This window comes from Callithrix jacchus, chromosome 1 (genome assembly GCF_049354715.1).
Source record: "Callithrix jacchus isolate 240 chromosome 1, calJac240_pri, whole genome shotgun sequence".
Taxonomy (NCBI): domain Eukaryota; kingdom Metazoa; phylum Chordata; class Mammalia; order Primates; family Cebidae; genus Callithrix; species Callithrix jacchus.
In genome coordinates this window covers 70193517-70221426 of record NC_133502.1, presented here as the reverse complement: position 1 = coordinate 70221426, position 27910 = coordinate 70193517, and the positions used below count along the sequence as shown (strand labels likewise).

General features: G+C 43.6%; 2 protein-coding genes, 2 non-coding genes and 1 pseudogene across 12 annotated transcripts; 3 read left to right on the top strand and 2 right to left on the bottom strand.

Moving 5' to 3' along the window:
- The first annotated feature begins 1018 nt into the window (after positions 1–1018).
- On the top strand, positions 1019–26022 carry TIPIN (TIMELESS interacting protein). Of its 9 annotated transcripts, XM_054253465.2 has the most exons (10): positions 1019–1082; positions 3233–3330; positions 4060–4173; positions 5124–5261; positions 6025–6103; positions 6575–6650; positions 14237–14359; positions 14804–14867; positions 22769–22975; positions 25351–26022. In XM_054253465.2, exons 4-10 carry the CDS (start codon positions 5132–5134, stop codon positions 25521–25523), a joined length of 852 nt encoding a protein of 283 aa, XP_054109440.2. In that variant the 5' UTR covers positions 1019–1082; positions 3233–3330; positions 4060–4173; positions 5124–5131; the 3' UTR covers positions 25524–26022. The 9 variants fall into 9 exon arrangements, with proteins under 9 accessions (XP_054109440.2, XP_054109441.2, XP_035154373.3 ...); XM_054253466.2 differs by lacking the exon at positions 3233–3330; XM_035298482.3 differs by lacking the exon at positions 4060–4173.
- Positions 4533–4639, bottom strand: LOC118148011 (U6 spliceosomal RNA). The gene has a single exon (XR_004734753.1). It is a non-coding gene; the product is annotated as a U6 spliceosomal RNA (small nuclear RNA).
- On the bottom strand, positions 8010–8870 carry LOC100389836 (glutaredoxin-like protein C5orf63 homolog). The gene is made up of 2 exons (XM_002742728.6): positions 8617–8870; positions 8010–8323 (listed from the first exon to the last, which is right to left on the bottom strand). The coding sequence occupies exons 1-2, from the start codon at positions 8737–8739 to the stop codon at positions 8090–8092; spliced, it is 357 nt and encodes a 118-aa protein (XP_002742774.2). The 5' UTR covers positions 8740–8870; the 3' UTR covers positions 8010–8089.
- On the top strand, positions 13980–14099 carry LOC118148003 (5S ribosomal RNA; annotated as a pseudogene).
- Positions 16860–16995, top strand: LOC118148437 (small Cajal body-specific RNA 14). The gene has a single exon (XR_004735245.1).
- Positions 26023–27910: the final 1888 nt, after the last annotated feature.

Below are 27910 nucleotides of genomic sequence, written 5' to 3'. Positions count from 1 at the left end.
TCAGTTTTCCAAAAACCAAGACCTGTTTCCAAGGTTTAAAGTGCTGAGCACGGTGCCTCACGTCTGCAATCCCAGCACTTTGGGAAACTGAGGCGGGGGAATCGCTTGCGACCAGGAGTTCGAGACCAGCCTGTGCAGCTAAACCCATTCTCTGCCAAACAAACAAAGAAAAAAACAAAGAAAGGCCGGGAGCGGTGGCTCACGCCTATAATCCCAGCAATTTGGGAGGCTAGGGCGGGTGGATCACGAAGTCAAGAGATCAAGACCATCCTGGTCAACGAGGTGAAACCCCGTCTCTATTAAAAATACAAAAATTAGCTGGGCACGGTGGTGCGCGCCTGTAGTCCCAGCTACTCGGGAAGCTGAGGCAGGAGAACTGCTTGAACCCAGAAGGCGGAGGTTGCGGTGAGCCGAGATCGCACCATTGCATTCCAGTCTGGGTAACAACAGCGAAACTCCGTCTCAAAAAAAAAAAAAAAAAAAAAAAGAAACAAACAAAAACCATTAAAACAAAAATTAGCTGGGTGCGGTGGTGTTAGTCGGTGAAGATAGGCTGAGGTGGGAGGATCATTTCAGCCCGGGAGGTCGAGACGGCAGTGAGCCGAGATCGCGCTACTGCTCTCCAGCCTGAGTGATACAGAAAGAACTTGTCTCAAGGAAAAAAAAAAAAAAAAAGGCCGAGCGCCGTGGCTCACGCCTGTTATCCCAGCACTCTGGAGGCCGAGGTGGGCGGATCACCTGAGGTTGGGAGTTCAAGACCAGCCTGACGAACATGGTGAAACCCCGTCTTAAAAAAAAAAGAAAAAGAAAAAGCTTAGAATAAGTATTAGCTTTATGCAAATAAGGAAGCTTAACAGAGTTCTTCTGAAGAATTCAGTAGGGCGGAAGCTGTGGGACCGGAGGCGGGCCCGGCGTGGTGGGCGGGACTAAGAGGCGGGGCCTACGAGGCCGCCCGACTTGCGCTAAGATTTGGCGCCAAATGCCCCGGGAATTCCCGAGTCTCGCGAGAAGCGCGCTTAGTCTGCTCGCCAGGGTCCGCGTTTGGCGCCTGTGTTCAACGTGTGGTGAGAGCTCGCTGGCAGGTCAGTGGGGAGTGGGGAGTCAGCTGGACGAGCCAGGGAGCCAGACGGACGAGAGGGAAAGCCTAGTTGTCGCAGTAAAGGGGTCAGGAGGCTGCGGGATCGACCTGACTAGGCCTGGAGAGGCGCGGACGCGGGCGCTTGTCGCGGCGGCTGAGGTTTTGGGCTGCCTCTTACTCTGCCAAGCCCCTTAGCGGGAGGGAACGTGTTCCTTATTGTCTTTCTCCCGGCTTCTGTACGGGGCGTGTAAATGTAGAAAGCCCCCAGCGAATGTTGGATGGATGAATGAGGTTGAAGAGAGGATAGGTGGGGAGCGAGGATGAGGGGACGCTGGAGAAAGAGGTATGGGAGGTTCGATGTTTCGAAGGTGGAACCCAGGGGGACATCGAGGCAGCACGGTAGGACTTCCCTTGCGATGAGGGGCGTCTCTTTCGACTTCTTGGAAGGAGGTGGACATTGGAAACCAGGGTCTGGAAACAAACCGTGGTTTGCACCGTATATTTGTTACCTTCACTCCTCTGGGAGTTTGAGGAGTAGCGGAGGAAGTCGGGGCAATTTCATCAGTGTCTGAAAAGAGACAGTTGTGCGACCATTGACGGAAGTAAAAGTCGTGTATTGAGCATCTTGTTCACTACAAATAGAAGACATGCCAATTTCCTGATAAGCCGCACCCCATGCTTGGCCAGTTCCTGGGTACACTTGATAAAGTTTGGGCACTGCCATCAAACTCAAAGCTCGCTGTCCGCCTCAAAGGTCTGAACCCCACTGGAGATTCCTCTAGCTTACTTGAAGCTACACTGGGTCGTGATCAGGAATTGATGCTTTGCTTTTTTCTTTTTTTGTGAGACGGAGTCTTGCTCTGTTGCCCAGGCTGGAGTGTAGTGGCGGGATCTCGGCTTACTGCAACCTCCACCTCCTGGGTTCAAACGGTTCTCCTGTCTCAACCTCCTGAGTAGCTGGGACTACAGGGGCATGCCACCACATCCGGCTAATTTTTTATTTTATTTTTTATTTTTAGTAGAGACGGGGTTTCACTATGTTGGCCAGGCTGGTCTCGAACTCCTGAACTCATAATCTGCCCGCCTTGGCCCTCAAAGTTCTGGGATTACAGGTATAAGCCGCTGCACCCGGTGGATGCTTTGCTTTTGTATTTATGATCATTGAAATTTAGAATTGGTGATATTTTAGAGAGCATCTTACTCCAATTCTGGGGAAGCTTTGGAATTACTGTTTTTGTATTCCTTCATTCATCAAATGTATATTGAGCACCTGTTGTGTACCAGCACTGGGGTTCCAGCTGTGGAACACAGACCTACCTGGTTGCCCTTTTTGAACTACAGTCTAGTTTGGGAGATGAACAGTAAATAACCATATAAATAAAACCTGATATTGAAGCTGAATAAGTGCCACGACAGTTGTACTTGACATTATGAATGCTTACTAAAGGAGAATTTAGAGAAACTGAGGTAAACGTCTGAAAAGGTGATAGTTGAGATCTGAAAGAGATTAGGAGTCAAAGAAGAGCTTTCAAGACAGGAAATAGTATTTGTGAAGAGCCGGTGGCCTGTGGGATGTATCTCTTTCAGGGAAAGAAAAAACAGAGTAGTGTGAAGTGAGGCTGCTGAGGTAGTAAGAGGCCAGATCACACAGGGCCTTGGAGTTGTATCTTTATTTTAAGCGCCATCAGAAACTATTGAAATACTTAAGCCACTTCAGATGATCAGCTTTACATTTTCAGATTCAGTTTAGATGTAATATGGACAATTGAAGGACGCAAGAGTGATTGAGAGTAATGCAGTAATGGAAACAAGAAATGTTGGGAAGTGTTTATGGAGACAGGGAGACATAAATAGATTCAAGGGATATTTAGGAAATAAAATGGGTAGGATCTGTGGGGGGGGGGGAAGGAATAGCCAAAGATGACTTGTACGTTTCTGAATTGCATGGCTGGATGAATGTCATCCACTGAATTAGGAAAATATAGAAGTTCGGTTTTGTACATGATGAGTTATAGGTGCCTTTGAGGCATTTAGGAGGTGTAAAATGGGACGTAGTGATCTGGATGGCAAAGTCAAGGCCTAGGGTAGAGATGAAAATCAGGGAGTCATCTATGAATAAGTAATTATTAAAGCTATGTACATAAATGAATGAAGAAGCCCTAGGATGGAGTCTTGGATACTTAATAGCCGGGTTAGAAGATAAACCTACAAAGAAAATCCAGAAGGAGTCTCCAGAAAGGGAGGGAAGCCAGGTGAGTACTATGTCTTAGAAGTTAAGGTAAACATTTTTTCCAGAAAAAAACTGACCAAGAGGCAGGGCCCCATGGCTCATGCCTGTAATCCCAGCACTTTGAGAGGCAGAGGTGGGCAGATCACCTGAGGTCAGGAGTTAAAGACCAGCCTCACCAACATGGAGAAATCCTGCCTGTCTCTACTAAAATTACAAAATCAGCCAGGTGTGGTGGTGCATGCCTGTAATCCCAGATACTTAGGAGACTGAGGCAGGAGAATCGCTTGAAACTGGGCGGTAGAGGTTGCGGTGAGCTGAGATCATGCCATTGCACTCCAGCCTGGGCAACAAGAGCAACTACGTCTCAATAAAAACAAACAAAACAAATAAAAACAAAAACTGACCAAAAGTGTCAGTTGTTTTGAGAAATTGAGTAAGGCAGTACTGGAAAACGTTCTTTTGAATTATCAACCTGAAGATAATTTCCCATTCTTTTTTACTTTTTTTTTTTTTTGAGATGGAGTCTTGTTACCCAGGCTGGAGTGCAATGGTGTGATCTCGGCTCACCGCAACCTCCGCCTCCTGGGTTCAGGGAATTCTCCTGCCTCAGCCTCCTGAGTAGCTGGGATTACAAGCACACACCACCATGCCTAGCTAAGTTTTTGTATTTTTAGTAGAGACAGGGTTTCACCATGTTGGCCAGGATGGTTGCGATCTCTTGACTGGCCTTGTTTGTTTGTTTTTTAAACAGAGTCTTGCCCAGGCTGGAGTGAGTGCAGAGATGTGATCTTGGTTCACTGCAACCTCCGAATCCCAGGTTCAAGTGGTTCTCCTGCCTCAATCTCCTGAGTAGCTGGGACTACAGGTGTGTGCCACCATGCCCAGCTGATTTTTTTTGTATTTTTAGTAGAGACGGGTTTCACCATGTTGACCAGGATGGTCTCGATCTCTTGACCTCATGATCCACCCGCCTCAGACTCCCAAAGTGCTGGGATTACAGGCGTGAGCCACCACGCCTGACCATCCTTTAAAGGAAACCTTACCTAGAAGACCAGTATATAAACACATTAAAAATTTTTTTTTACTTTTAATTTTTGTGGGCACATAGTAGGTATAGATAAACAGATTTTTTTTTAAGTTGCTCTAGTTGAAGTGGGGGTGGAGTACCTATATCCTGTGTATTTCTTTTTTTATATTTTTATTTAAAAAAAATTTTTATATTTAAAAAATATGGAACACTTCACGAATTTGCGTGTCATCCTTGCGCAGGGGCCATGCTAATTTTCTCTGTATCGTTCCAGTTTTAGTGTATGTGCTGCCAAAGCGAGCACTATCCTGTGTATTTCATACCCTATTTATTGGATCACAGTTTGAAACCTTCTGAAAAGTCAAATTCATCTTTTTATGGTAGGGGAAACTCAATAGTTGAGGTAAAAGGATTTGTTCAACATAATAGTGTTGTTTAATGTTAGGGTCTACGTAGGAACTTAGTTCTGGTTTCTAGGCTAGTCCTTTTTTTAAATAATTAGTGTCGGCCGTGCGCGGTGGCTCACGCCTGTAATCCTAGCACTTTGGGGAGGCCGAGGTGGGTGGATCACCTGAGGTCAGGAAGTCAAGACCAGCCTGGCCATCATGGTGAAACCCCATCTTAAAAAAAAAATAATAATAATTATTAGTGTCTTCTCTACTTTTCATGATGTGTGAGTTTGAAATGTGGTTTAATTGATTGAAACAGAAATTGCTGCGAGTGGAACTTGTCTATGTAGTGGAAAGACTATCTGGATGAATACAAAGAACTTTACATTTTTCCCCTAGAGGAAGAGATGCTAGAACCAGAGAATGGCATGATTGACGTACCAGATTATGAGCATGTAGAAGATGAAATTTTTCCACCTTTCCCACCTCCAGCCTCTCCAGAGAGACAAGATGGTGAAAGAGCTGAGCCTGATGAAGGTATGTATAAAGAGTTTTTAAAAGGAGGCTGTGGTAAAAGGTACTTGAGAAGAAAAAAGTAAAAAAAAAGGAGGCTGGGCACAGTGGCTCCTGCCTGTAATCCCACTACTTTGGGAGGCTGAGGCAGAGGGATGGCTTGAGCCCAGAAGTTTGAGACCAGCCTGGGCTAGCCTGGGCAACATAGCGAGACCTCATCTCTTCTAAAGATTTTGAAATTAGCTGGGTATAGTAGGCTGTGCCTGTAGTTCTGGCTACTTAGAATGCTGAAGCAGGGGGATTTTGTTTGAGGCTGCAGTGAGCCAAGATCACACCACTGCACTCCAGCGTGGGCAACAGAGTGAAACCCTGTTTCAAAAAAAGGTGTTACATGTTTAGTTATCTTTTTTTTTTTTTTTTGAGACAGTTTCGCTCTTGTTACCCAGGCTGGAGTGCAATGGCGCGATCTCGGCTCACCACAACCTCCACCTCCTGGGTTCAGGCAATTCTCCTGCCTCAGCCTCCTGAATAGCTGGGATTACAGGCACGCGCCACCATGCCCAGCTAATTTTTTGTATTTTTAGTAGAAAGGGGGTTTCACCATGTTGACCAGGATGGTCTCGATCTCTTGACCTCGTGATCCACCCACCTCGGCCTCCCAAAGTGCTGGTATTACAGGCGTGAGCCACCGTGCCTGGCTAGTTATTTTATCAGCTTGGAAATGATACTTAATAAATAATACAAATTCTTTAAGTATAGTACTACTGATCTTGGTATGTTTTACTAGAGGCAGGAAGTGGAGCACCTGTTCCTGTACCTCCAAAGAGAACAGTTAAAAGAAATATACCCAAGTTGGATGCTCAGAGGTACATTTAGTATATTCTTATACATTTATACTTTTTATTTTTAACATCCATTGTTCTTCTAATGTTAAAAACTTTTGGTTGCTTTGATGTGGAGTCACCCGGGCTGGAATGCAATGGTGTGATCTCGGGTTACTGTAACCTCTGCCTTGCAGGTTCAAGTGATTCTCCTGCCTCAGCCTCCTGAGAAGCTGGGATTACAGGCGCATGCCACCACACTCGGCTAAGTTTTGTATTTTTAGTAGAGACAGCGTTTCACCATATTGGCCAGGATGGTCTCGAACACCTGACCTCCGATCTGCCTGCCTTGGCCTCTCAGAGTGCTTGGATTACAGGCATGAGCCACCGTGCTTGGCCGAGTTCTTATATTTCTAAAAACTTTTTTTTAGTTCAGCAGAATATATTTTTTCTTATGGTCTTCGTTTAGACCAAACTCTAGAAAACTTGAAATTAAAAACATATTTTTATTCACAGATTAATTTCAGAGAGAGGACTTCCAGCCTTAAGGCATGTATTCGATAAGGCAAAATTCAAAGGTAAAGGTCATGAGGTAAGAACTGTCTGATTTTTATGTTAGACCTTTGTTTTTTAAAATAGCAATAAAAATGTGGACCCATTATCATGTTCTTGGAACCCTCAGAATGCTTTAAGATACTATTCTTAATCATTGTATTTCTTGAGAAGCAGTTGTGATGTACCAGAAAGGGAACTGTTTGAAGAATCAGAAATCATGTCTTGCATAGTCTCCTTTTTTTGCTACTTAAACCTTGGTTATAGGAAAATTACACCTGTGTCTCTAAGCCTCAGTATTTACTTTATAATTTAGAGGAATTTATTTTGTCTCCTTCAAAGATTTTAAATTTCATGAGGGCAAGGACTCTGCCTGTATTGATCACTTATATATCCCCAAGATGTGGCACAGTGCCTGGTTCATAACAGGTATCAGTAAAGTGTTGTAAAATGAATACATTTAGTAACTGTCAATCACTGTACAAACGCACATTTTGAAATCTATTTTTGAATTATGTGGGAGTGTAGGTATAATTTTTAGCAGATGATAATAGATTTTTAAAGAGTTTTGTAGTACTTCATGTATTTCATATATAGTCTTTAGTTTTCAGCCTGTGTTGTAGGTGTTGCTCCTGTGTTGCTATGCAGTGGGGAGAAGGAAGTGTCAAAGTAGAGTTTTTTGGTTTTTTTTGAATTTTTAAAAATTATTTATTATTTTATTGATTTATTTTTTGTTTTGAGATGGAGTCTCACTCTTAACCAGGCTGGAGTCCAGTGGCATGATCTCAGCTCACTGCAACCTCTGCCTCCCAGGTTCAAGTGATTCTCCTGCCTCAGCCTCCCAAGTAGCTGGGTTTACAGGCGCCCGCCACCATGCACGGGTGATTTTTATATTTTTAGTAGAGATGGGGTTTCACCGTGTTGGCCAGGCTGGTCTTGATCGCCTGACCTCAGGTGATAAACGCCCACCTCAGCCTCCTAAAGTGCTGGGATTACAGGCGTGAGCCACTGCTTCTGACCGTGCATTTTGTCTTTCTTCAGTGTGTGATGGTGGGCTCTCATATAGTTTAGTCTTCTATACTTTTCCTTTGAGTATTATCACTGTTTTCTCACAATGTGGAATCCTTACTGTTTTTTTCTCCATATATGACTTAGACTTAGCTGTATATAGATTTTTCTCTTCTTGTGTCCCTTGGGTTTGACATGACGTTGTTAGGTAGTTGACCTGCAACTCCCAACAACTGGAAAATAGTCTCATGTGATTGAGTTTTTAAAAAAATTTTGCTTTTATTTTTTTATTTTTATTTTAATTTTTTTCCATCAACCAAAAGAGGAATGTCAACATTTATTTGGCACCACTGAGTTCAGAACATCCTTAGGGCTCTGTGTAAGTGACAAAAGGAGTATCAGGCCATGGTCAAATATTTCCTTAGGAAGATGCCTATGGAAAGAGCAGGTGGAAAATCATGAGGGCATTAGTCAGCCTCCGGCACTTTGCTGCTCAAGTTTCAGGAGCTGTTTTTCAAGTTTTGAGGTGTTTACTCGATGCATCATCAGAAACTGGCCATTCAAGTGAAAGACAGGAATGTCAAATTTATACCTTTCATACCAGGCAGAGTTTTCTGGAAGTGCGATGTTTACCTCCTGTAAAATAAACCTGTGTTTATAAGGCTTGAGTACTTCCTTGGCTTCATCACAAAGGGAGCATGGGTCCTTTTTGAAGAAGGTCTTTTTTTTTTTTTTTGAGACAGAGTTTCGCTCTTGTTACCCAGGCTGGAGTGCAGTGGTGTGATCTCGGCTCACCACAGCCTCCGCCTCCTGGGATCAGGCAGTTCTCCTGCCTTAGCCTCCCAAGTAGCCGGGATTACAGGCGTATGCCACCATGCCCAGATAATTTTTTGTATTTTTAGTAGAGACTGGGTTTCACCATGTTGACCAGGATGGTCTCGATCTCTTGACCACCCGCCTCGGCCTCCCAAAGTGCTGGGATTACAGGCATGAGCCACTGCGCCCGGCTGTGTGAATAAGGTCAGCACAGGCAGAGATGTCTTAGAGGCAGACCAATTTCTCAAGAAGAGTCCAAAGGAGGATCTGACAAGTTGCACGCTATTTCCTTGAAACAAGAGCATCTTAATTCTGATCCAGATGATTTCTCCCCTTCAAAATAATTGCAAACAAGATTAAGACTGTATTCAGGAACTATTCCAGCTGGCTTTTGGCTTCCCCTGATGTATACTCCTGAGCCTCACGCCACTGACATCTCCACTTCCCAGAACTTTGCTTTTACTATCAGAAGGGTAGAATGAGAAGACATTTTATTCTCAGTATTACATATTTAGTCATTGATAGGGATGATGGTCCTGGCCAGGTATAGTGGCTCATGCCTATAATCCTAGCACTTTGGGAGGCCCAGGTGATAGGATTGCTTGAAGCCCGGAGTTGGAGACCAGCCTGGGCAACATAGCATGACCCTGTCTCTACAAAACAAAGAAAAAGAAAAGGATTGATCATCTTGATATAGCCAACTTTGTGTCAGGTACTTGTATTCATTATAATAACTTTATGAAATACATATATTTTGTTCTCGTTTTACACATGAAGAAATAAAGTGATTTGTTCGAAGTCACACAGCCATTTAGTAGTGGAATTGTAATTGTAATCTATGTAATCTGATCCAGAGCCTGTTGTTCATTTATTTATTTGAGACAAGAGTATCGCTCTGTTGCCCAGGCTGGAGTGCAGTGGCGCGATCTCGACTCACTGCAACCTCTGCCTCATGGGTTTAAGCAGTTCTCCTGCCTCAGTCTCCTGAGTGCTGGTATTACAGGCGTGCGCCACCATGCCTGGCTAATTTTTGTATTTTTAGTAGAGACATAGTTTCACCATGTTGGCCAGGCTGGTCTGGAACTCCTGACCTCATGATCTGCCCTCCTTGGCCTCCCAAAATGCTAGGATTATAGGTATGAGCCACTGCTCCCGGCCGCTGTTTTTTAATTTTTTAAAGACTGAGTCTCACTCTGTCACCCAGGCTGGAGTGCAGTGGTTCCATCATAGCTCACTGCAACCTTGAACTCCTGGGCTCAAGCCATCCTTCCACTTCAGCCTCCCAAGTGGCCAGGACTACAGGTGTGTACTATCATGCCAAGCTAACTTATTTATTTATTTTTTTTGTAGAGATGGGGTTTCACTAAGTTGCCTAGGTTGGTTTCCAACTTTTGGCCTCAAGAGATTCTCCTGCCTCGGCCTCCGAGATTGCTGGGATTATAGGCAGGAGCCACTATGCCCAGCTCTTCTTCTATTTTAAAATAATGTTAGTGAAGAATGAAGTTTGTTTGTTTGTTTGTTTTTTGCTATGGAGTCTTGCTCTTATCGGCCAGGCTGGAGTGCAGTGGCATAATCTTGGCTCACTGCAACCTCTGCCTCCCAAGTATAAGTGATTCTCCTGTCTCAGCCTCTTCAGAGCTGGGATTGTAGGCATCTGCCACCACGCCCAGCTGATTTTTTGTATATTTTTAGTAGAGACAGGGTTTCACCATCTTGGTCAGGCTGGTCTTGAACTCCTGATCTTGTGATCTGCCCAACTTGGCCTCCCAGAGTGCTGGAATTACAAGTGTGATCCACTGCTCCCAGCTAGAAGAAAGTTTTTTACAGTAAAACCAGGAATTTATAACTTAAAAAATTCATTTATCAACTTTATCTTTGTTTTTCATTTTTGTTCAAAAATCTTAATTGGAATTTCAAATATGGAGAGGTATTATGTTTTGAAATTGTTTAAACTGTTCTTGCTCATCTTTGACACTTTGCCCTTGGGGTTTCTGGATGTATTTTTTTTTTAAGACAGAGTCTTGCTCTTGTCACCCAGGCCTGAGTGCAGTGGTGCGATTTTGGCTTACTGCAACCTTCACCTCCTGGGTTCAAGCGATTCTACTGCCTCAGCCTCCCAAGTAGCTAGTACTACAGGTGCCCACCACCACGCCAGCTAGTTTTTGTATTTTCAGTAGAGACAGGGTCTCACCATGTTGGTCAGGCTGGTCTTGAATTCCTCACCTCAGGTGATCTGCCTGCCTTGACCTCCCAAAGTGTTGGGATTAAAGACGTGAGTCCCCACACCCAGGCTATATTCTTTTTTTTAAATTAATTTTCTTTAGAAATGGGGGTCTTGGACTGAGTGCAGTGGCTCACACCTGTAATCCCAGCACTTTGGGAGGCCGAGGCAGGTGGATTATTTGAGGTCAGGAGTTCAAGGCCAGCCTGGCTAACATGGTGAAATCCTGTCTGTACTAAAAATACAAAAATTAGTGAGGTGGTAGTGGCATGCACCTGTAATCCCAGGTACTCAGGAGGCTCAGGCAAAAGAATCCCTTGAGCTTGGGAGGCAGAGGTTGCAGTGAGCTGAGATCAGGCCCCTGCACTCCAGTCTGGGTGAGAGATTGAGACCCTGTCTTAAAAAAATAAAAAAAAAATGAGGGTTTTGCTGTCAACCAGGCTGGAGTACAGTGGCAAGATTATAGCTTACTTTACCCTCACACTTCTGGGCTCAAGTGATCCCCCCACGTCAGCCTTTCGAATAGCTGTGGCTATAGGCATTGCACCACCATGCCCAGCTACTGAATGTATTTTTTTTTTAAATAATTTTTTTTAGACAGGGTCTTGCTCTTTTACCCAGGCTAGAGTGCAATGGTGCTGTCATGGGTCACTGCAGCTTTGAACTCTGAGGCTTAAACAATTCTCCTGCCTTGGCTTCCAAGCAGCTGGGACCACAGGTATGCATCACCATGCCTGCCTAATTAAAAACAATTTTTTTTTTTTTTTTGAGATGGAGTTTCTCTGTTGTTACCCAGACTGGAGTGCAATGGCACAATCTGGACTCACTGCAACCTCCGCCTCTTGGGTTCAAGCAATTCTCCTGCCTCAGCCTCCTGAGTAGCTGGGACTACAGACGCGCACCACCATGCCCAGCTAGTTTTTGTATTTTTAGTAGAGACAGTGTTTCACCTCGTTGACCAGGATGGTCTCGATCTTTTGACTTTGTGATCCACCCGCCTTGGCCTCCGAAAGTGCTGGGATTATAGGCGTGAGCCACCGCGCCTAGCCGAAAACAACTTTTTCTTTTTTTTGTAGAGATGGGGTCTTCCTATGATACCCAGGCTAGCCTCAAACTCCTAAGCTCAAGCAATCCTCCTGCCTCGGCCTCCCAAAGTGTTGGGATTACAGGTGTAAGCCACTGTGCCCAGCTGTATATGTTCTTAAAGTTCTGAATTCTCTTCTTTTTTTTCTTTAATTTTTAATTAATTTATTTTTTAAGACAGGGTTTCACCATGTTGGTCAGGCTGGTCTTGAACTCCCGACCTCAGGTGATCAACCCGCCATGGCCTCCAAAGTGCTTGGATTACAGGCGTGAGCCACCACACCCGGCCTAAATTCTGAATTCTCAATGCTTTCTTCTGTACATAGGATGTAGGGACCTGTCACAGTGTTTAGTTATTCCTGGAAGGTATCTTGACATACTTTATTAAACTTTGTTCGGGGTTTTACATTATATTTCTGTAAAGATATACATATTACCGTCTTTTAACTTTATTAAGTTTTTTGTTTGTTTGTTTTTTGCGATGGAATCTCGCTCTGTTGCCCAGGCTGGAGTGCAGTGGTGCGATTTCCACTCACTGCAACCTCTGCCTCCCAGGTTCAAGCGATTCTTCTGCCTCAGCCTTCCGAGTAGTTGGGATTACAGGCGCATACCACCACGCTGGCTAATTTTTGTATTTTTAGTAGAGCAGGGGTTTCACCATATTATATTGGCCAGGCTGATTTCGGACTCCTGATCCCTCCCAAAGTGCTGAGATTACAGGGGCGAGCCACCATGCCTGGCCTTGTTTGTTTGTTTGTTTGTTTGTTTGTTTTGAGAGGGGAGTTTCACTCTTGGTCACCCAGGCTGGAGTTTGATGACGCCATCTTGGCTCACTGCAACCTCCACCTCCTGGGTTCAAGCAATTCTCCTGCCTCAGCCTCCCAAGTAGCTGGGATTACAGGCACCCGCCACCACTCTCAGCTAATTTTTGTATTTTTAGTAGAGACTGGGTTTCACCATGTTGACCAGGCTGGTATCAAACTCCTGACCTTAGGTCATCTACCCGCCTCGGCCTTCCAAAGTGCTGGGATTATAGGTGTCAGCTGTTGTGCCCGGCCAACTTTATTAAATTTTCGTACAGGGATTTTTTTTTTTTTATTTAATTTTTATGAATCTCTATCCAGGCTGGACGCCGTGACTCTTACTGTAATCCCAGCACTTTGGGAGGCCAGGACAGATCACTTGAGGCCAGGAAGCATGGCAAAACCCCATCTCTACTAAAAAATACAAAATTAGGCTGGGCGTAGTGGCTCACCTCTGTAATCCCAGCACTTTGGGAGGCTGAGGCAGGCAGATTACCTTAGGTCGGGAGTTTGAGACCAGCCTGACCAACATGGAGAAACCCTGTCTCTACTAAAAAATACAAAATTAGGCTGGGCGCAGTGGCTAACCTCTATAATCCCAGCACTTTGGGAGGCCGAGGTGGGTGGATCACTTGAGGTCATGAGTTTGAGACCAGCCTGACCAACATGGAGAAACCCCGTCTCTACTAAAAAATACAAAATTAGCCAGGGCGTGATGGTGCATGCTTTTAATCCCAGGCACTTGGGAGGCTCAGGAAGGAGAACTGCTTAAACCCGGGAGGCAGAGGTTGCAGGGAGCCGAGATGGCACCATTGCTCTCCATCCTGGGCTTCAAGAAGAAAACTCTACCTCAAAACCAACAAACAAAAAGTTAGCCGAGAGTGGTGGTACACGCCTCTAATCCCAGCTTCTCAGGAGACTGAGGGAGGAGAATCGCTTAAAACCCGGAAGGCAGAGATTGCAGTGAACCCAGATTGTGCCCTTGCACTTAGCCTAGGTGACAGAGTGAGACTGTCTTTCAAAAAAAAGAAAATATCTGTATCCAGTGCTTTTTCAGACTGTAGTCCGCTAAGGTCTTAATTTCTCTCTCTTTTTTTTTTCTGGGAGATAGGATCTTGCTCTGTCACACTGGAGTGTGGTGGTGTGAACTTGTCTCACTGGAACCACTGCTTTCCAGGCTCAAAATCCTCCCACCTCAGCCACCTGAGTAGCTGGGTCCACAGGCATGCACCACCAGGACTGGATGTGTTTTGTGTGTTTAGTAGATAAGGGGTCTCACCACGTTGCCCAGTCTGGTCTTGAATTCCTGAGCTCAAGTGATATGTCTGTGTAGGCCTCCCAAAGCACTGTGATTGCAGGCGTGAACCACTGTGTCTAGCCATTATTTTTCTTATTAAACTTCCTTTTATAAGTTTTTCGATTTTAAGAACATAAAATGGTCTACGGCCATACTACCCTGAATGTGCCCAATCCCAACTTGATCTCGGAAGCTAAGCAGGGTCGGGCCTGGTAGAACCTTGGATGGGAGATCGCCTGGTAATACCTGGTGCTGTAGGCAAAAAAAAAAAAAAAAAAAAAAAAAGAATATAAAATGACCCCAGTGATTTTGGCATAGCTTCTCAATTCGGAAACTTGCTGACAGGGTCAGTTGTGAGAATGAGACTCCTGCTTAGCATTTTTATTTTTATGTGCCAGGCTGAAGACTTGAAGACACTAATCAGACACATGGAGCACTGGGCACATAGACTATTCCCTAAACTGCAGTTTGAGGATTTTGTTGACAGAGTTGAATACCTGGGAAGTAAAAAGGAAGTTCAGGTAAGTGTTGAGATGATTATTAATATTCACAATGCTAAGTGATAAGATAGATTCAGTTGAGGCTAGGCTGGGCATGGTGGCTCACGCCTGTAATCCCAGCACTTTGGGAGGCTGTAGTGGGCGGTTCATGAAGTCAGGAGATCAAGACCGTCCTGGCCAACATGGTGAAACCCTGTCTCTACTAAAATACAAAAATTAGCCGGGTGTGGCGGAAACTGCAGTGAGCTGAGTTTGTGCCACTGCACTCCAGACTGGGTGAAAGAGTGAGACTCCATCTCAAAAAAAAAAAAAAAAAAAAAAAGACTTAGTTGAGGCTAAATTACTGTTTGAAATCTTCATTTTGAAATCTCTTTTGGTAGAGAGGGAAAATTAATGGCAAATTACTATTTCCTCCCATAACATTATTGGTAAAGAGTTAAAAATAAATAATCTTTTTATTTTCAGACCTGTTTAAAACGAATTCGACTTGATCTTCCTATTTTGCATGAAGATTTTGTTAACAATAATGGTAAGAATATAGGTTTATCTACTTTGTAACAATTTTGGTTTTAGGAGTAGATCTATTGGCAGGGAGTGGTGGCTCATGCCTGTAATCCTAGCACTTTGCTTTTTCATTTCTTGTTTAGGGACAGAATGTTGCTCTGTCACCCAGTTTTGAGTGCAGTGGGACAATCATAGATCCTTCCACCTCAGCCTCCCGAATAGCTGGGACTACAGGTGCATTCCTCTGCGCCTGGCTAATTTTTAAATTTTGTAGAGTTGGGGATCTCCCTTTGTTGCCTGGGCTGGTCTCACACTCCTGGACTCAAGGCATCTCCCAGCTCAGCTTCCCAGTGTGTTGGGATTATAGGCTTGAGCCACTGTGGCTGGCCAATTTTTTTTGGCCAAGAGTTTTACTCTGTAGCCCAGGCTGGAGTGCAGTGGTGGGATCTGGGCTCACTGCAACTTCCGCCTCCTGGGTCCTGGTTCAAGCAGTTCTCCTGCCTCAGCCTCCCAAGTAGCTGGGATTACAGGCATGTGCCACCATGCCCAGCTAATTTTTGTGTGTTTTTTTTTTTTTTTTTTTTTTTCAGTAGAGATGGGGTTTCACCATGTTGGCCAGGCTGGTCTTGAATTCCTGACCTCATGATCTGCTCACCTTAGTCTCTGAAAGTTCTGGGATTACAGGCGTGAGCCACTGCACCCAGCTTGTTAATTTTTTTTATGACGTGTCAAGGCTGGGCGCAGTGGCTCACGCCTGTAATCCCAGCACTTTGCAAGGCCGAGGCGGGTGGATCACCTGAGGTCGGGAGTTCAAGACCAGCCTGAGCAACATGGAGAAACCCCATCTTTACTAAAAATACAAAATTAGCTGAGCATACTGGTGCATGCCTGTAGTCCCAGCTACTTGGGAGGCTGAGGCAGAAGAATTGCTTTAACCTGGGAGGTGGAGGTTGTGGTGAGCTGAGATTGCAGCATTGCACACTCCAGCCTGGGCAACAAGAGTGAAACTTCATCTCAAAAAAAAAAAAAAAGAAAAAAAAAAGAAATGACTAGTTAAGTGCAGTAGTGAAAAGGGAGGAAAGAGTAGAACAAGGAGTTTGATCTGTAATTGACTGTGAATGGAGATAACTCACTACCTTTGGATCAACCCCAGTTCTTTGGGAGGCCCTGGAGGGAGGATTACTTGAATCCTGGAGTTCAGGACCAGCCTGGGCAACCTAGTGAGACCTCTGTCTCCAAAAATTTTTGAAAAGTTACTCAGGGGGTTTAGGCGGGAGGATCACTTGAGCCCAGGAATTCAAGGCTGCAGTGAACCAGGATCACACCACTATATTCTAGCCTGGGGAATAGGGTGACACCTTGTCTGGGGGAAAAAAAAAAAAGAATAGAAGTAGTTAGAGGAGCCAGAATTATAGGACTGGATCCTTAGTCCATATTGTGTATTTTATTAATATATGGTAAAGTACAATAAATAGGTATGTTAAAATGCCTCGGTAGTGGACTGGGCGCAGTGGCTCATGCCTATAATCCCAGCACTTTGAGAGGCTGAGGTGGGCAGATCACTTGAGGTCAGCAGTTTGAGACCAGTCTGGCCAACATGGGGAGACCCCGTCTGTACTGAAAATACAAAAATTAGCTGGACGGGATGGTATACACCTGTAATCCCAGCTACTCAGGAGGCCGAGACAGGAGAGTTGCTTGAATCTAGGAGTTGGAGGTTGCAGTGAGCTGAGATTGTGTGGCTGCACTCCAGCCTGGGTGACAGAGTGAGACTCTGTCTCAAAAAAAAAAAAAAGCCTTGGTACATCAGATTTATTGTAGAATATGAGCTTTTGAGAACTCTAGTGACCCACTAATCATATATAGCATTTGTTAAAAATATATATCAAGATAAAGTGTTCATATATGTATACACCATTGGATAAAGTGATACTGGAAAATTAGGTGAAATAATTAATGAAAGTTTGCATTTCACTTAGAGTGCAGCTCTCGGATGTAGGACTTTAGTGAGATCTATGTAACTGTTCCTGGTGTTGATTGCATTTGTTAGTTGTATAGTGCAACCATAGACAGTCACACACATCAAAACAGATGGTTCCTGCTGACAGAGTCTGTATAGTTATCAGATTTTCTGTGCGATGGATCCATACATGTTTGTTTTCATATTTTAACTTTTAATGACATACAACGTTGCCAGAAGTGTGGTAGGTGTTGTAATTAGAGGTATGAGTAGGTCATAGGGTGTGATGCAAAGGAGAGCATATTACAAGCCCCTGGGGGTGGAGGGAGAGCCTCACAAAGGAGGTTTCAGAAGAATTTTGATTTGGGGGTGGAGGAAGAAAAAGGAAATTAAAAAGAAAAGTATTTTGAATGAATATTAGAGGCCAGGCAGAGGTGATTTTGGATGGGGGCAGCACCTATGCAGAGGTATAAATTCACATGGATTTCAGGCTCTATTCTATGGCAGTAAAAAAAAAAAGGAGGGGGCAGTCTCGGTGGCTCAGGCTTGTAATCCTTGCAGTTTGGGAGGTCGAGGTGGGTGGAGCACATGGGCCTAGGAGTTTGAAATCAGCCTGTGAAACATAGGGAGACCCTGTCTCTATAAAGAAATAAAAAACTTAGCCAGGCAGTTGGTGCACGCCTGTAGTCCAAACTACTCAGGAGGCTGAATGAGGTGGGAAGATTGCTTAAGCCTGGGTGGTTGAAGTTTCAGAGAGCTGTGATCACGCATGCCACTGTGCTCTACCCTGGGCGACAGAGTGAGACCCTACCTCAAAAATAAATAAGTAAATAAAAATAAAATGACATTTAAAAAAATTAGAAGTACACATGAGGCCGGGCGTGGTGGCTCACGCCTGTAATCCCAGCACTTGGGAGGCGGAGGCAGGCGGATCACCTGAGGTCCGGAGTTCGAGACCAGCCTGACCAACATGGAGAAACCCTATCTCTAGTAAAAAATATAAAATTAGCCGGGCGTGGTGGCAGATGCCTGTAATCCCAGGTACTCAGGAGGCTGAGACAGGAAATTGCTTGAACCCAGGAGGCAGAGGTTGTGGTGAGCTGAGATGGTGCCATTGCACTCCAGCCTGGGCAACAAGAGTGAAACTCTCTCAAAAAAAAAAAAAGAAGTATACGTGAAATTTATTTACTGCAACACTTGTAAACAAATTGGCAAGTGATTATGGCAAAGAAGCTAAACCCAGAAATATTGAGTATGTTACAGGATGTCATCATTGTAAGGACAAACTAAAACATTAGTAAACTGTATAAAAATTAAAGGGAAATAAGTGCAATGAAAAAGGAAACAGCACAGGGGAGTCAGACATGATGGGAGTGCAGATGGAACTGCAACAGTGAAGTGGGGAGGCTTCACTGAGTTGTCATTTGAGCAGTTTGAAGACTGTAAGACATATGTAAGTCATACAGACTTGAGGGGTACAAGAGAAGAATGTTCCAGGCAGAGTGTAATAATACAAAAACCTTAGAATAGAAGTGTGCCTGAGATGTCCAAGGAACAGCTGGAGGCCAAGCACAGTGGCTCACACCTGTAATCCCAGCATGTTGGGAGACCAAGGCAGACTGAGGCCAGGAGGTAGAGACCAGCCTGGGCAACATAGTGAGATCCTGTCACTGCAAAAATTAAATTTAGGCCTTGTGCAGTGGCTCACTGGCTCCCAGCTGTAATTCTAGTACTTTGGGAGGCCAAGGCAGGCAGATCACCTGAGATTAGGAGTTGGAGACTAGCCTGGCCAACGTGATGAAACCCTGTCTCTACTAAAAATATAAAAATTAGCTGGGTGTGGTGATGCACAGCTGTAATCCCAGCTACTGAGAGGCTGAGGCAGGAGAAACGCTTGAACTCAGGAGGTGGAGGTTGCAGTGAGCAACTCCAGACTATCACCGCAGATTGTACCACTGCACTCCAGACTGGGCGACAGAATGAGACTGTCTCCAAAAAAAAGAAAAGTACATTACAAATTCTATCAGTAAAGAAGTAAATGTATTTAATAAAATGGTCAAAACATTTTCATGGTGCCTGATGAAAAAATTTTGGGGACTATTAAGATACAAATGCAGGCTGGGCATGGTGGCTCACGCCTATAATCCCAGCACTTTGGAAGGCCGAGGTGGGTGGATCACGAGGCCAAGAGATCGAGACCATCCTGGTCAATGAGGTGAAACCCTGTCTCTACTAAAAATACAAAAATTAGCTGGGCATGGTGGTGTACGCTTGTAGTCCCAGCCACTCAGGAGGCTGAGGCAGGAGAATTGCTTGAACCCAGAAGGTGGAGGTTGCGGTAAGCCGAGATCGTGCCATTGCACTCCAGTCTGGGTAACAACAGCGAAACTCCGTCTCAAAAAAAAAAAAAGAAGATACAAATGAAGTACATCACACAACAAACAAAAATCTTAGATTCAATTCTCTTCTTTGTACCCTGTATTTCCGCATGCTTGTAATTCTCTGAATGGTCCATGTTAATTTATCTCTTTTTTTTTTTTGAGATGGAGTTTCATTCCTTTTGCCCAGGCTGGAGTGCAATGGCATGATCTTGGCTCACTGTGACCTCTGCTTCCTGGGTTCAAGTGATTTCTCCTGCTTTAGCCTCCTGAGTAGCTGGGACTACAGGTGCATGCCACCACGCCTGACAAATTTTTGTATTTTTAGTATAGACAGAATTTTACCATGTTGGCCAGGTTGGTCTCAATCCCTTGACCTTGTGATTCGCCCGCCTCAGCCTACCAAAGTGCTGGTATTATAGGTGTGAGCCACTGAGCCCGGCCTAAAAACCCCATATGTTTCATAAGTTTTTTTTGAGACAGAGTTTCATTCTTGTTGCCCAGGCTGGAGTGCAGTGGAATGATCTCAGCTCACGGCAACTTCCACCTCCTGGGTTCAAGCTATTCTCCTGCCTCAGCCTCCTGAGTAGCTGGGATTACAGGCATGTGCTACCACGCCTGGCTAATTTTATATTTGTACATGTATTTTTTTTTTTTTTGAGATGGAGTCTCACTCTGTCACCAGGCTGGAGTGCAGTGGCGTGATCTTGGCTCACGTCAGCCTCCGACTCCTGGGTTTAAGTGATTCTCCTGTCTCAGCCTCCCGGGTAGCTGGGACTACAGGCGCCTGCCACCACATTCAGCTAATTTTTTTGTATTTTTAGTAGAGACAGGGTTTCGCCATGTTGCTCAGGATGGTCTCACCTCATGACCTTGTGATCCACCTGCCTTGGCCTGCCAAAGTCTTGGGATTACAGGTGTGAGCCACCGTGCCCAGCCCTAATTTTGTATTTTTAGTAGAGATGGGGTTTCTCCATGTTGATCAGGCTGATCTACCCCCCCACCACCCAGCTTCCCAAAGTGCTGGGATTACAGGCATGACCACTGTGCCCGGCTTATAAGTGGTTCTAATGCTTATTTTCTAACTGCTTCATCAGTGTTTCATACATGTACTCTATCAGTATTTCTTGATGATGGAAGCCATTTTAATTTCTTGCTTCATTTTTTTTCATGTCAGGAAGGAAAAGTGGCTTTTCATTTTTCACTAAGGAAGAAACCTTAAAAGGGAGTTTTATTGTAAAAGGCCAATTAAGTAGCACATGATTTTTAAATCTCACTGAAATAATTGTAAAGGTTTGTCTTTATGTTTTAAATGTTTTTTAAATTGTAGTATTTTTCTATAATTAGCTAATATCTCAAGGCATAATATATACATAGAACAGGATAATATATATATAAACACATTTCAAATGGTGACATGAATTGTTTGACCAACTTGTCAGATGTGATGGGGTTTATTTTTTTCTTTAATTTCATCATGTGGATGATACACATAGAAAGTAAAGTTTCAGCTTTGCTGTTTTATTTTTTTCCTTGTACTTCTGTTCTACTTACAGGCATTTTGTTATTTTGTAGAGTCTTTTTTTTTTTTTTGAGATGGAGTCTTGCTCTGTCACTCAGGCTAGAGTGCAGTGGCATGATCTTGGCTCACTGCAACCTCTGCTTCCCTGGTTCAAAGGAGCATTCTGCCTCAGCCTCCTGAGTAGCTGAGATTACAGGCATTTGCCACCACACCCAGCTAATTTTTGTACTTTTATTGGAGACAAGGTTTTACCATCTTGGCCAGGCTGGTCTTGAACTCCTGATCTTGTTATCCACCTACCTTGGCCTCCCAAAGAGCTGGGATTACAGGCTTCAGCCACCTTGCAGAATCTTTTTTTTTTTGGGGTGATGGAGTCTCACATTGTTGCCCCAGCTGGAGTGCAGTGGCGCCATCTCAGATCACTACAACCTCCGCTTCTTGGGTTCAAGTGATTCTCTTGCCTCAGCCTCCCAAGTAGTTGGGATTACAGGGGCCTGCCACCACGCCCAGCTAAGTTTTTCTATTTTGAGTAGAGACAGGGTTTCACTATGTTGGCCAGGCTGGTCTCAGACTCCTGACCTCGTGATTCGCCCGTCTCAGCATTCCAAAGTACTGGGATTCCAGGTGTGAGCCACTGCATCCAGCCATCTTTTTAAGTTACCACTTGTGCATTTTGTTGGGGTGGTTTGGTTAAAGTAAGATTAAATCCATCAGTTTACTTGACTGGGTAATCAGAAATAGCTGTATGTCTGAAATTGTAAATTGAGTGGGGGCCCAATTCTCCACCCTTTTGCAATATGGATCTTACCCATAGAGTGGCTCACAAATCAGACAGTAACTCTGTCATAAGGACAAGAGACAGTTAACCACTGCCAGTCGTACTTTAAATATGTTAGTAAAACATAGTTTTTCTTAATTTTTAAATGAAATATAAATGGAAGATCTATTATTTACTTTCTATACGACTGTAGATCATTTGGAGACATCCTACCTTGAGTTAACTGGTTTACAGGGCTTTAATAATTTAATACTTGTAATGTAGACCACACTGAATTTAAAAAGAAATTAATTTGGAAATCTGTCCATAGATTTTTAAATTTTTCATTTTTCATTTGTCTGTTTTACCCTACAAAAGATAATGTCCTACATAAAATTACTTTTTATTGGCCAGGTGTGGTGGGTCATACCTATAATTAATTAATTGCAGCACTTTGGGAAGCTGAGGCAGGTGGATCACCTGAAGTCAGGAGTTTGAGACCAGCATGGCCAACATGGTGAAACCCTGTCTCTATTAAAAATACAAAAACTAGCTGGGTATGATGGGAGGCACCTGTAATTCCAGCTACTCAGGAGGTTGATGCAGAAGAATTGCTTGAACCTGGGAGGTGGAGGTTTCAGTGAGCCGAAATCAAGCCATTGCACTCCAGCCTGGGTGACGAGAGTGAAACTCCATCTCAAAAATAAAATAAAATGACATTTTCCCATATAGACACTGTGGCAAACTACTGAAATGGTTTAATATAGAACAAGAATGTGGTTTGGAAAGTGAAACCCCATCTCTACTAAAAATACAAAAATTAGCTGAGCATGGTGGTGCGCACCTGTAGTCCCAGCTACTCGGGAGGCTGAGGCAGGAGAATTCTTGAACCCAGAAGGCGGAGGTTGCGGTGAGCTGAGATCGTGCCATTGCATTCCAGTCTGGGTAACAACAGCGAAACTCCATCTCAAAAAAAAAAAATAAATAAAAATAAAAAAAGAATGTGGTTTGGATTCCTTAAGCTCTTTTATTAGACCAAGCATAAAATATCTAATTACAACCAATAACTTTTGTTTCCTTTCAAGTATATTTTAAATTGTATTTTCATTTGACTTAACATGCTTCTTCAAAGTGATTTATACATATTTCTTACTTATTTGAATCAAGCATGTATTCACAACATTCTTATACCTCACAAATTTTTTCTTCAGGTCTGGCACCTTGCCACTTTAAATCCTTTTTCAATGAAAAGCCCTTCTCTAACTAGTCTAATGCTACAGATGTACTAACTTTTGCTTTTCTACTGCAGGTGAAGTTATGGAAAATAATGAACATGATGTAACTGCTAGTGAATTAGATCCCTTTTTGACAAACTCATCTGAAAGTGAGATGTTTGCTTCACAATCAAGTAAAAGCCTAACAGAAGAGCAACAACAAAGAATTGAGAGAAATAAACAACTGGCCTTGGAAAGAAGGCAGGCAAAGCTGCTGAGTAATAGTCAGTCCCTAGGAAATGGTAAATTTTATGCCAGATTTTATGTGCTACTGTTAATATATCAAGGACATGTTAGAAATTTTAACTTCGTTGCTAGCTCTCAAAATGAAATACTTCTAGGAGTAGAAAAGTGTGATACTAAGTTTAGTATATTTTAGAGACAATGTGTGTGACAGAAGAGAGAGACAATGTATGTGTTCCTCAAAGAATAGATAAATCCATGATGGTTTTCTGGATAGTTGAGTACCTATTAAAAAATTACTTTAATCACTTGGTTGGGTACAGTGGCTCTTGCCTGTAATCCCAGCACTTTGGGAGGCTGAGGCAGGCAGATCATTTGAGCCCGGAAGTTCAAGACCAACTTGGGCAACATAGACCTTGTCTGTACAAAAAATAATAATAAGTAGATACCATGTTGTAAAAGAAGCTTCAACTGAGGCGGGCGGATCACCTGAGGTTGGGAGTTGGAGACCAGCCTGACCAACATGGAGAAACCCCATCTCTACTTAAAAATACAAAATTAGCAGTGTGTGGTGACACATGCCTATAATCCCAGCTACTCAGGAGGCTGAGGCAGGAGAATTGCTTGAACTCAGGAGACGGAGGTTGTGGTGAGCTGAGATGGCGCCATTACCTAATACTCTAGCCTAGTCAACAAGAGTGAAAATTCGTCTCAAAAAAAAAGTTACACCCAGTATATTAAAATTTTCAAGTGAAAATTATTTTGGCTACCTTTTTTTTTTCAGTTAGGATGAATTTTCTTTCTTTTTTTTGAGACGGAGTCTCACTCTGTAGACCAGGCTGGAGTGCGGTGGCACGATCTTGGCTCGCTGCAACCTCTGTCTCCCAGGTTTCCCAGGTTCAAGCAATAACCCCGCCTCAGCCTCCTGAGGAGGCCCCTCCTCCTGAGTGGTATCATCATACCCGGCTAATTTTTGTATTTTTAGTAGGGACGGGGTTTCACTGTGTTGGCCGGGCTGGTCTCGAACTCCTGACCTCATGATCCACCCACCTTAGCCTCCCAAAGTGCTGGGATTACAGACATTAGCCACCGGGCCTCACTGAATTTACTTTTTCTTTATAATTGGATGTTTTATTAGTACCATGTGAAACATTACATGAAGATAGCATTATTCTTGACGGCAGTGGCTTCTTTGCTGTCAATATCAAGTATATGTGGCAATTGGTATTTAAAGCTCACCTTTTGTTTATCATATACAACTTAAAATTTGTCCAAATGGAAATAAGTGCCTTAAAGTTTCTTAGGGATCACTCTGACCTACAACTTAAACGTATTTCGTTTTTATTAGACCTCTTTCTTGTAGTTTTGCTTTCTTTTCTTTTTTAAGATGTAGCCTTGCTCTGTCACCCTGGCTGGAGTGCAGTGGCTGATCTTGGCTCACTGCAGCCTCCACCTGCCAGGTTCAAGTGATTCTCCTGCCTTAGCCTCCCGATTAGCTGGGATTACAGGTGTGCTTCACCACACCTGGTTAAGTTTTATATTTTTTTGTAGAGACGGGGTTTCACCTTATTGGCCAGGCTTGTCTCAGATTCCTGGCCTTGAGTGATCCGCCTGCTTTGGCCTCACAAAATGTTGAGATTATGCTCCACTGTACCCGGCCAGGAGCAGTTTTGATTTTGAATGAGAACAGTTAAATTTGACTATGATCCAAGAGTGTGAGTTTAATAACATTCAAAATCCTTTGGCTTTTTTTCTTTTTGGCGACAGGGTCTCACTTTGTCACTCAGGCTGGAGTGCAGTGGTGCAATCACAGTTCACCATACCCAGCTGATTTTTTTTTTCTGATGTTTTGTTGAGATGGGGGTCTCACTATGTGGCCCAGGCTGGTCTTGAACTCCTGAGGTCAAATGATTCTCCCACCTCAGCCTCCCAAAGTGTTTGGATTGGACCTGGCCTCTTTTACATTTCAAATGGATCTTATACATGTATAAACATGGGTTTATTGGCCAGGTGTGGTGGCTCATGCCGGTAATCCTAGCACTTTGGGAGGCTGAGGTGGGCGGATCACCTGAGAGTTCGAGACAAGCCTGGCCAGTATAGTGAAACCCCGTCTCTACTAAAAATACAAAAATTAGCTGGGTGTGGTGGTGGATGCCTGAAATCCCAGTTATTTGGGAGGCTGAGGCAGGAGAATCGCTTAAACCCAGGAGGCAAAAGTTGGAGTGAGCCGAGATTGCACTTCAGCCAGGTGACAGAGCGAGACTCCATCTTAACAAAAAAAAAAAAGGGTTTATTTAGAAGAAAGTGCTCATCATTAACATTAAGTGATCATAGATTTTATTTTACTAAACTAAGCTTTTGTAGAGGTTTGTTCTCATGTGGTAAGATTGGATCAGGTACTTATAATGAATAATAATGGTATGATTTCTTTCAGATATGTTAATGAACGCACCCAGGGCGCAGACAGTTGAAGAGCTTAATACTGACGAGGATCAAAAGGAGGAGTCAAATGGATTAAAAGAAGACATTCTGGACAATTCATGTAATCATACTAATACTTTAAATGTAGAGGAGGAATTAAAATTAGGGGAAACACTGCTGGACTAATCTTAAAAATGTGCCACAGTAACTTGATGCTTCATCCAGAAATATTACTGAAGGTGGTTAAGTTTCCATTAAGAGAAAATGTGTCTGTTAACTCACCATCCTGCAAGCTTGGTGTTACTATGCATTTTTCTTCTTTGAGTGAAAATCCTTAGGTAGTACAGATTTTTACAGATTATTGTTTAAAATCTGGTATTTGTTTATCATTATGCATGTCCCTTTAGTTAAATCTGTTCTCTTTAGTGTTTGTTTTTATGTAGTTATTTCTTCATAAAATAATTAGTCAGTAATAAGCAGTTTCTTCTGCTGCTCATCTGTTATTGAATGCCTTGTTTTCACTAAGTTGGGAGGTTTTGTTTTTGTTTTTTACTGCTCCTTGCAGAGCAGGGCTAACCCGTGGACAGTGTACCCATAGTAGCCTGGGTGAAGTTTTAACGTGTACATATATACTGAATGTTAATGTCAATTTTTTTCAAGGAATTAAAAATTATCTTAAAAGTTATCTACAGGCTTTATGGAAGGTTTTCATTGTTATTTAGTTCTGGAGTTTATACTTTTGGTAAATACAAGGCTTTTACATGTTTTTTAAGGAGTTATTTTAATACTTAAAAGGTCACATGAAAGGCTGATATATTGCCTGGCCCTCAAAAGAAATAGTGTAGTTCAAAGAATGCTTTTTGGTAACTTACTGACTAGTTGGAGTGAAACTTGCAAAGTATCTTGGGGAACACAGCATCATGGAGGATTCATAGGAAAGACTGCATTTAGTGGAGGAGATTCCAAGTACTGGGAAGCACATGTACAATAATGATAAATAACGATTGAGGGGATAAAGGAGATTTTAGGAATGATGATTTTTGAGGCTAGAAGCGTTAGGGCCAAATTGTGAGAAGACCTGATTGAAGTTCTTCCTGCCAGGTAGAGGGGTAATTACAAATAAGAAAGGTTAGCGTTAGGAAAGGCTCTCCCACCCCACCCTCTCACCACTATATTTCGTGTGTGTGTGTGTGGGTGTGTGGAAAGCCTCTCCCACCCCACCCTCTCATCACTATATTTTGTGTGTGTGTTTGTGAGAAGGTCTCACTGTCACTCAGGCTGGAATATAGCAGGCCAATTCTAACTCAATGCAGCCTGAAAGTCCTGGGGCCCAAGCTATCCTCTTGCCTTAGCTTCCCAAGTAGCTGTGACTGCAGGCATGTATCATCATGCCTGGCTAATTTTTAAATTTTTGTAGCGATGGCGCCTCACTATGTTGACCAGCTGGTCCTGGACTCCTGGCCTCAAGTGATCTTCCATGGCACTTGGCCTCTCACCTTCTTTTCCCTTGGGGAAAGGGGAGAATGATGGTGCTATAGTGGCTTCCATCTACAAAGCCAGGACAGGCAGGCATCTTTTCTTCAGGGTTTCTGACTTCAGGTGGGGATAGGGAGTGAAAAAGATGGTTTGATTGAAAACCCAGGAAGTTGAGCACAAGGAGAACATCTGGGATGGTGCAGGAGGGGACTGTGGGCCTGCTGGGAACTGACACAGGGATGGGCCAAGAGGCATGTGTATCAGGAGAATTGTGGCTAACTATAGCCATTAGGGGATCAGCTAGAAGATGGAGAGCAGTTTCAAGGTGCCACCAATGCCTACAGAAACCGCTTCCTCAAGAGAGCCTATTCCTGCTTCTCTCTACCCTCACAAAACTGTATTAAATAACTGAGAAAGAAGAGTTAATTTTTTTTGAGACAGAGTTTCACTCTATTGCCCAGGCTGGAGTGCAGTGGGGCAATCTTGGCTCACTGTAACGTTCGCCTCCAGGTTCAAGCAATTCTTTGCCTCAGGCTCCCGAGTAGCTGTGATTACAGGCGCCCGTGACCATGCCTGGCTACTTTTTTTTTTGTATTTTTAGTAGAGACAGGGTTTTGCCATCTTGACCAGGCTGGTCTTGAACTCCTGACCTCATGATCCACCTGCCTCGGCCTCCCAAAGTGCTGGGATTATAGGTGTGAGCCATAGTGCCCAGCCAAGAGTTAATTTTTCTAGTAGGGGGTTTGCTAGCAAAGTAGCATGTTCCCAACAAGGGGAAGGTCAGTGCACCTCATCCAAGTGGGAGGGTGGGAAGAGAGGCCTGTGATGTAGCACTTTCCCTGCACACCCTACCACCCACCCTGTGTCCTATTCCCAGCTAGTACTGGAGACAGCAGGGAAGGGTTGAGTCAAATAGGAAACAGGAGTTAAGTGGAGAGGTGGACTCAGAACTAAGTCTTACTATCTGAAAGTGACTGAAAATTACGAGACAGATGTAAAAATCCATTTGTCCTATGACCCTAATGGATTCATAATTACTGGAAAAATAAATCAAAAATTTGAACGGATTTGAGACAAGATAACCAATAATTTTGGGT

Bases quoted from the DNA above. Each gene is read 5' to 3' on its own strand.
- TIPIN (XM_035298476.3), top strand. From the start codon at position 5,132: ATGCTAGAACCAGAGAATGGCATGATTGACGTACCAGATTATGAGCAT. The intron at 5,262-6,024 runs GTATGTATAAAG...ATGTTTTACTAG, and splicing joins AAGAGCTGAGCCTGATGAAG to AGGCAGGAAGTGGAGCACCT. The intron at 14,360-14,803 runs GTAAGTGTTGAG...TTTTATTTTCAG, and splicing joins GAAGTAAAAAGGAAGTTCAG to ACCTGTTTAAAACGAATTCG.
- LOC100389836 (XM_002742728.6), bottom strand. From the start codon at position 8,739: ATGCTCTTGTTTCAAGGAAATAGCGTGCAACTTGTCAGATCCTCCTTT. The intron at 8,324-8,616 runs GTGGCTCATGCC...TTCTTCAAAAAG, and splicing joins TATTCACACAGCCGGGCGCA to GACCCATGCTCCCTTTGTGA.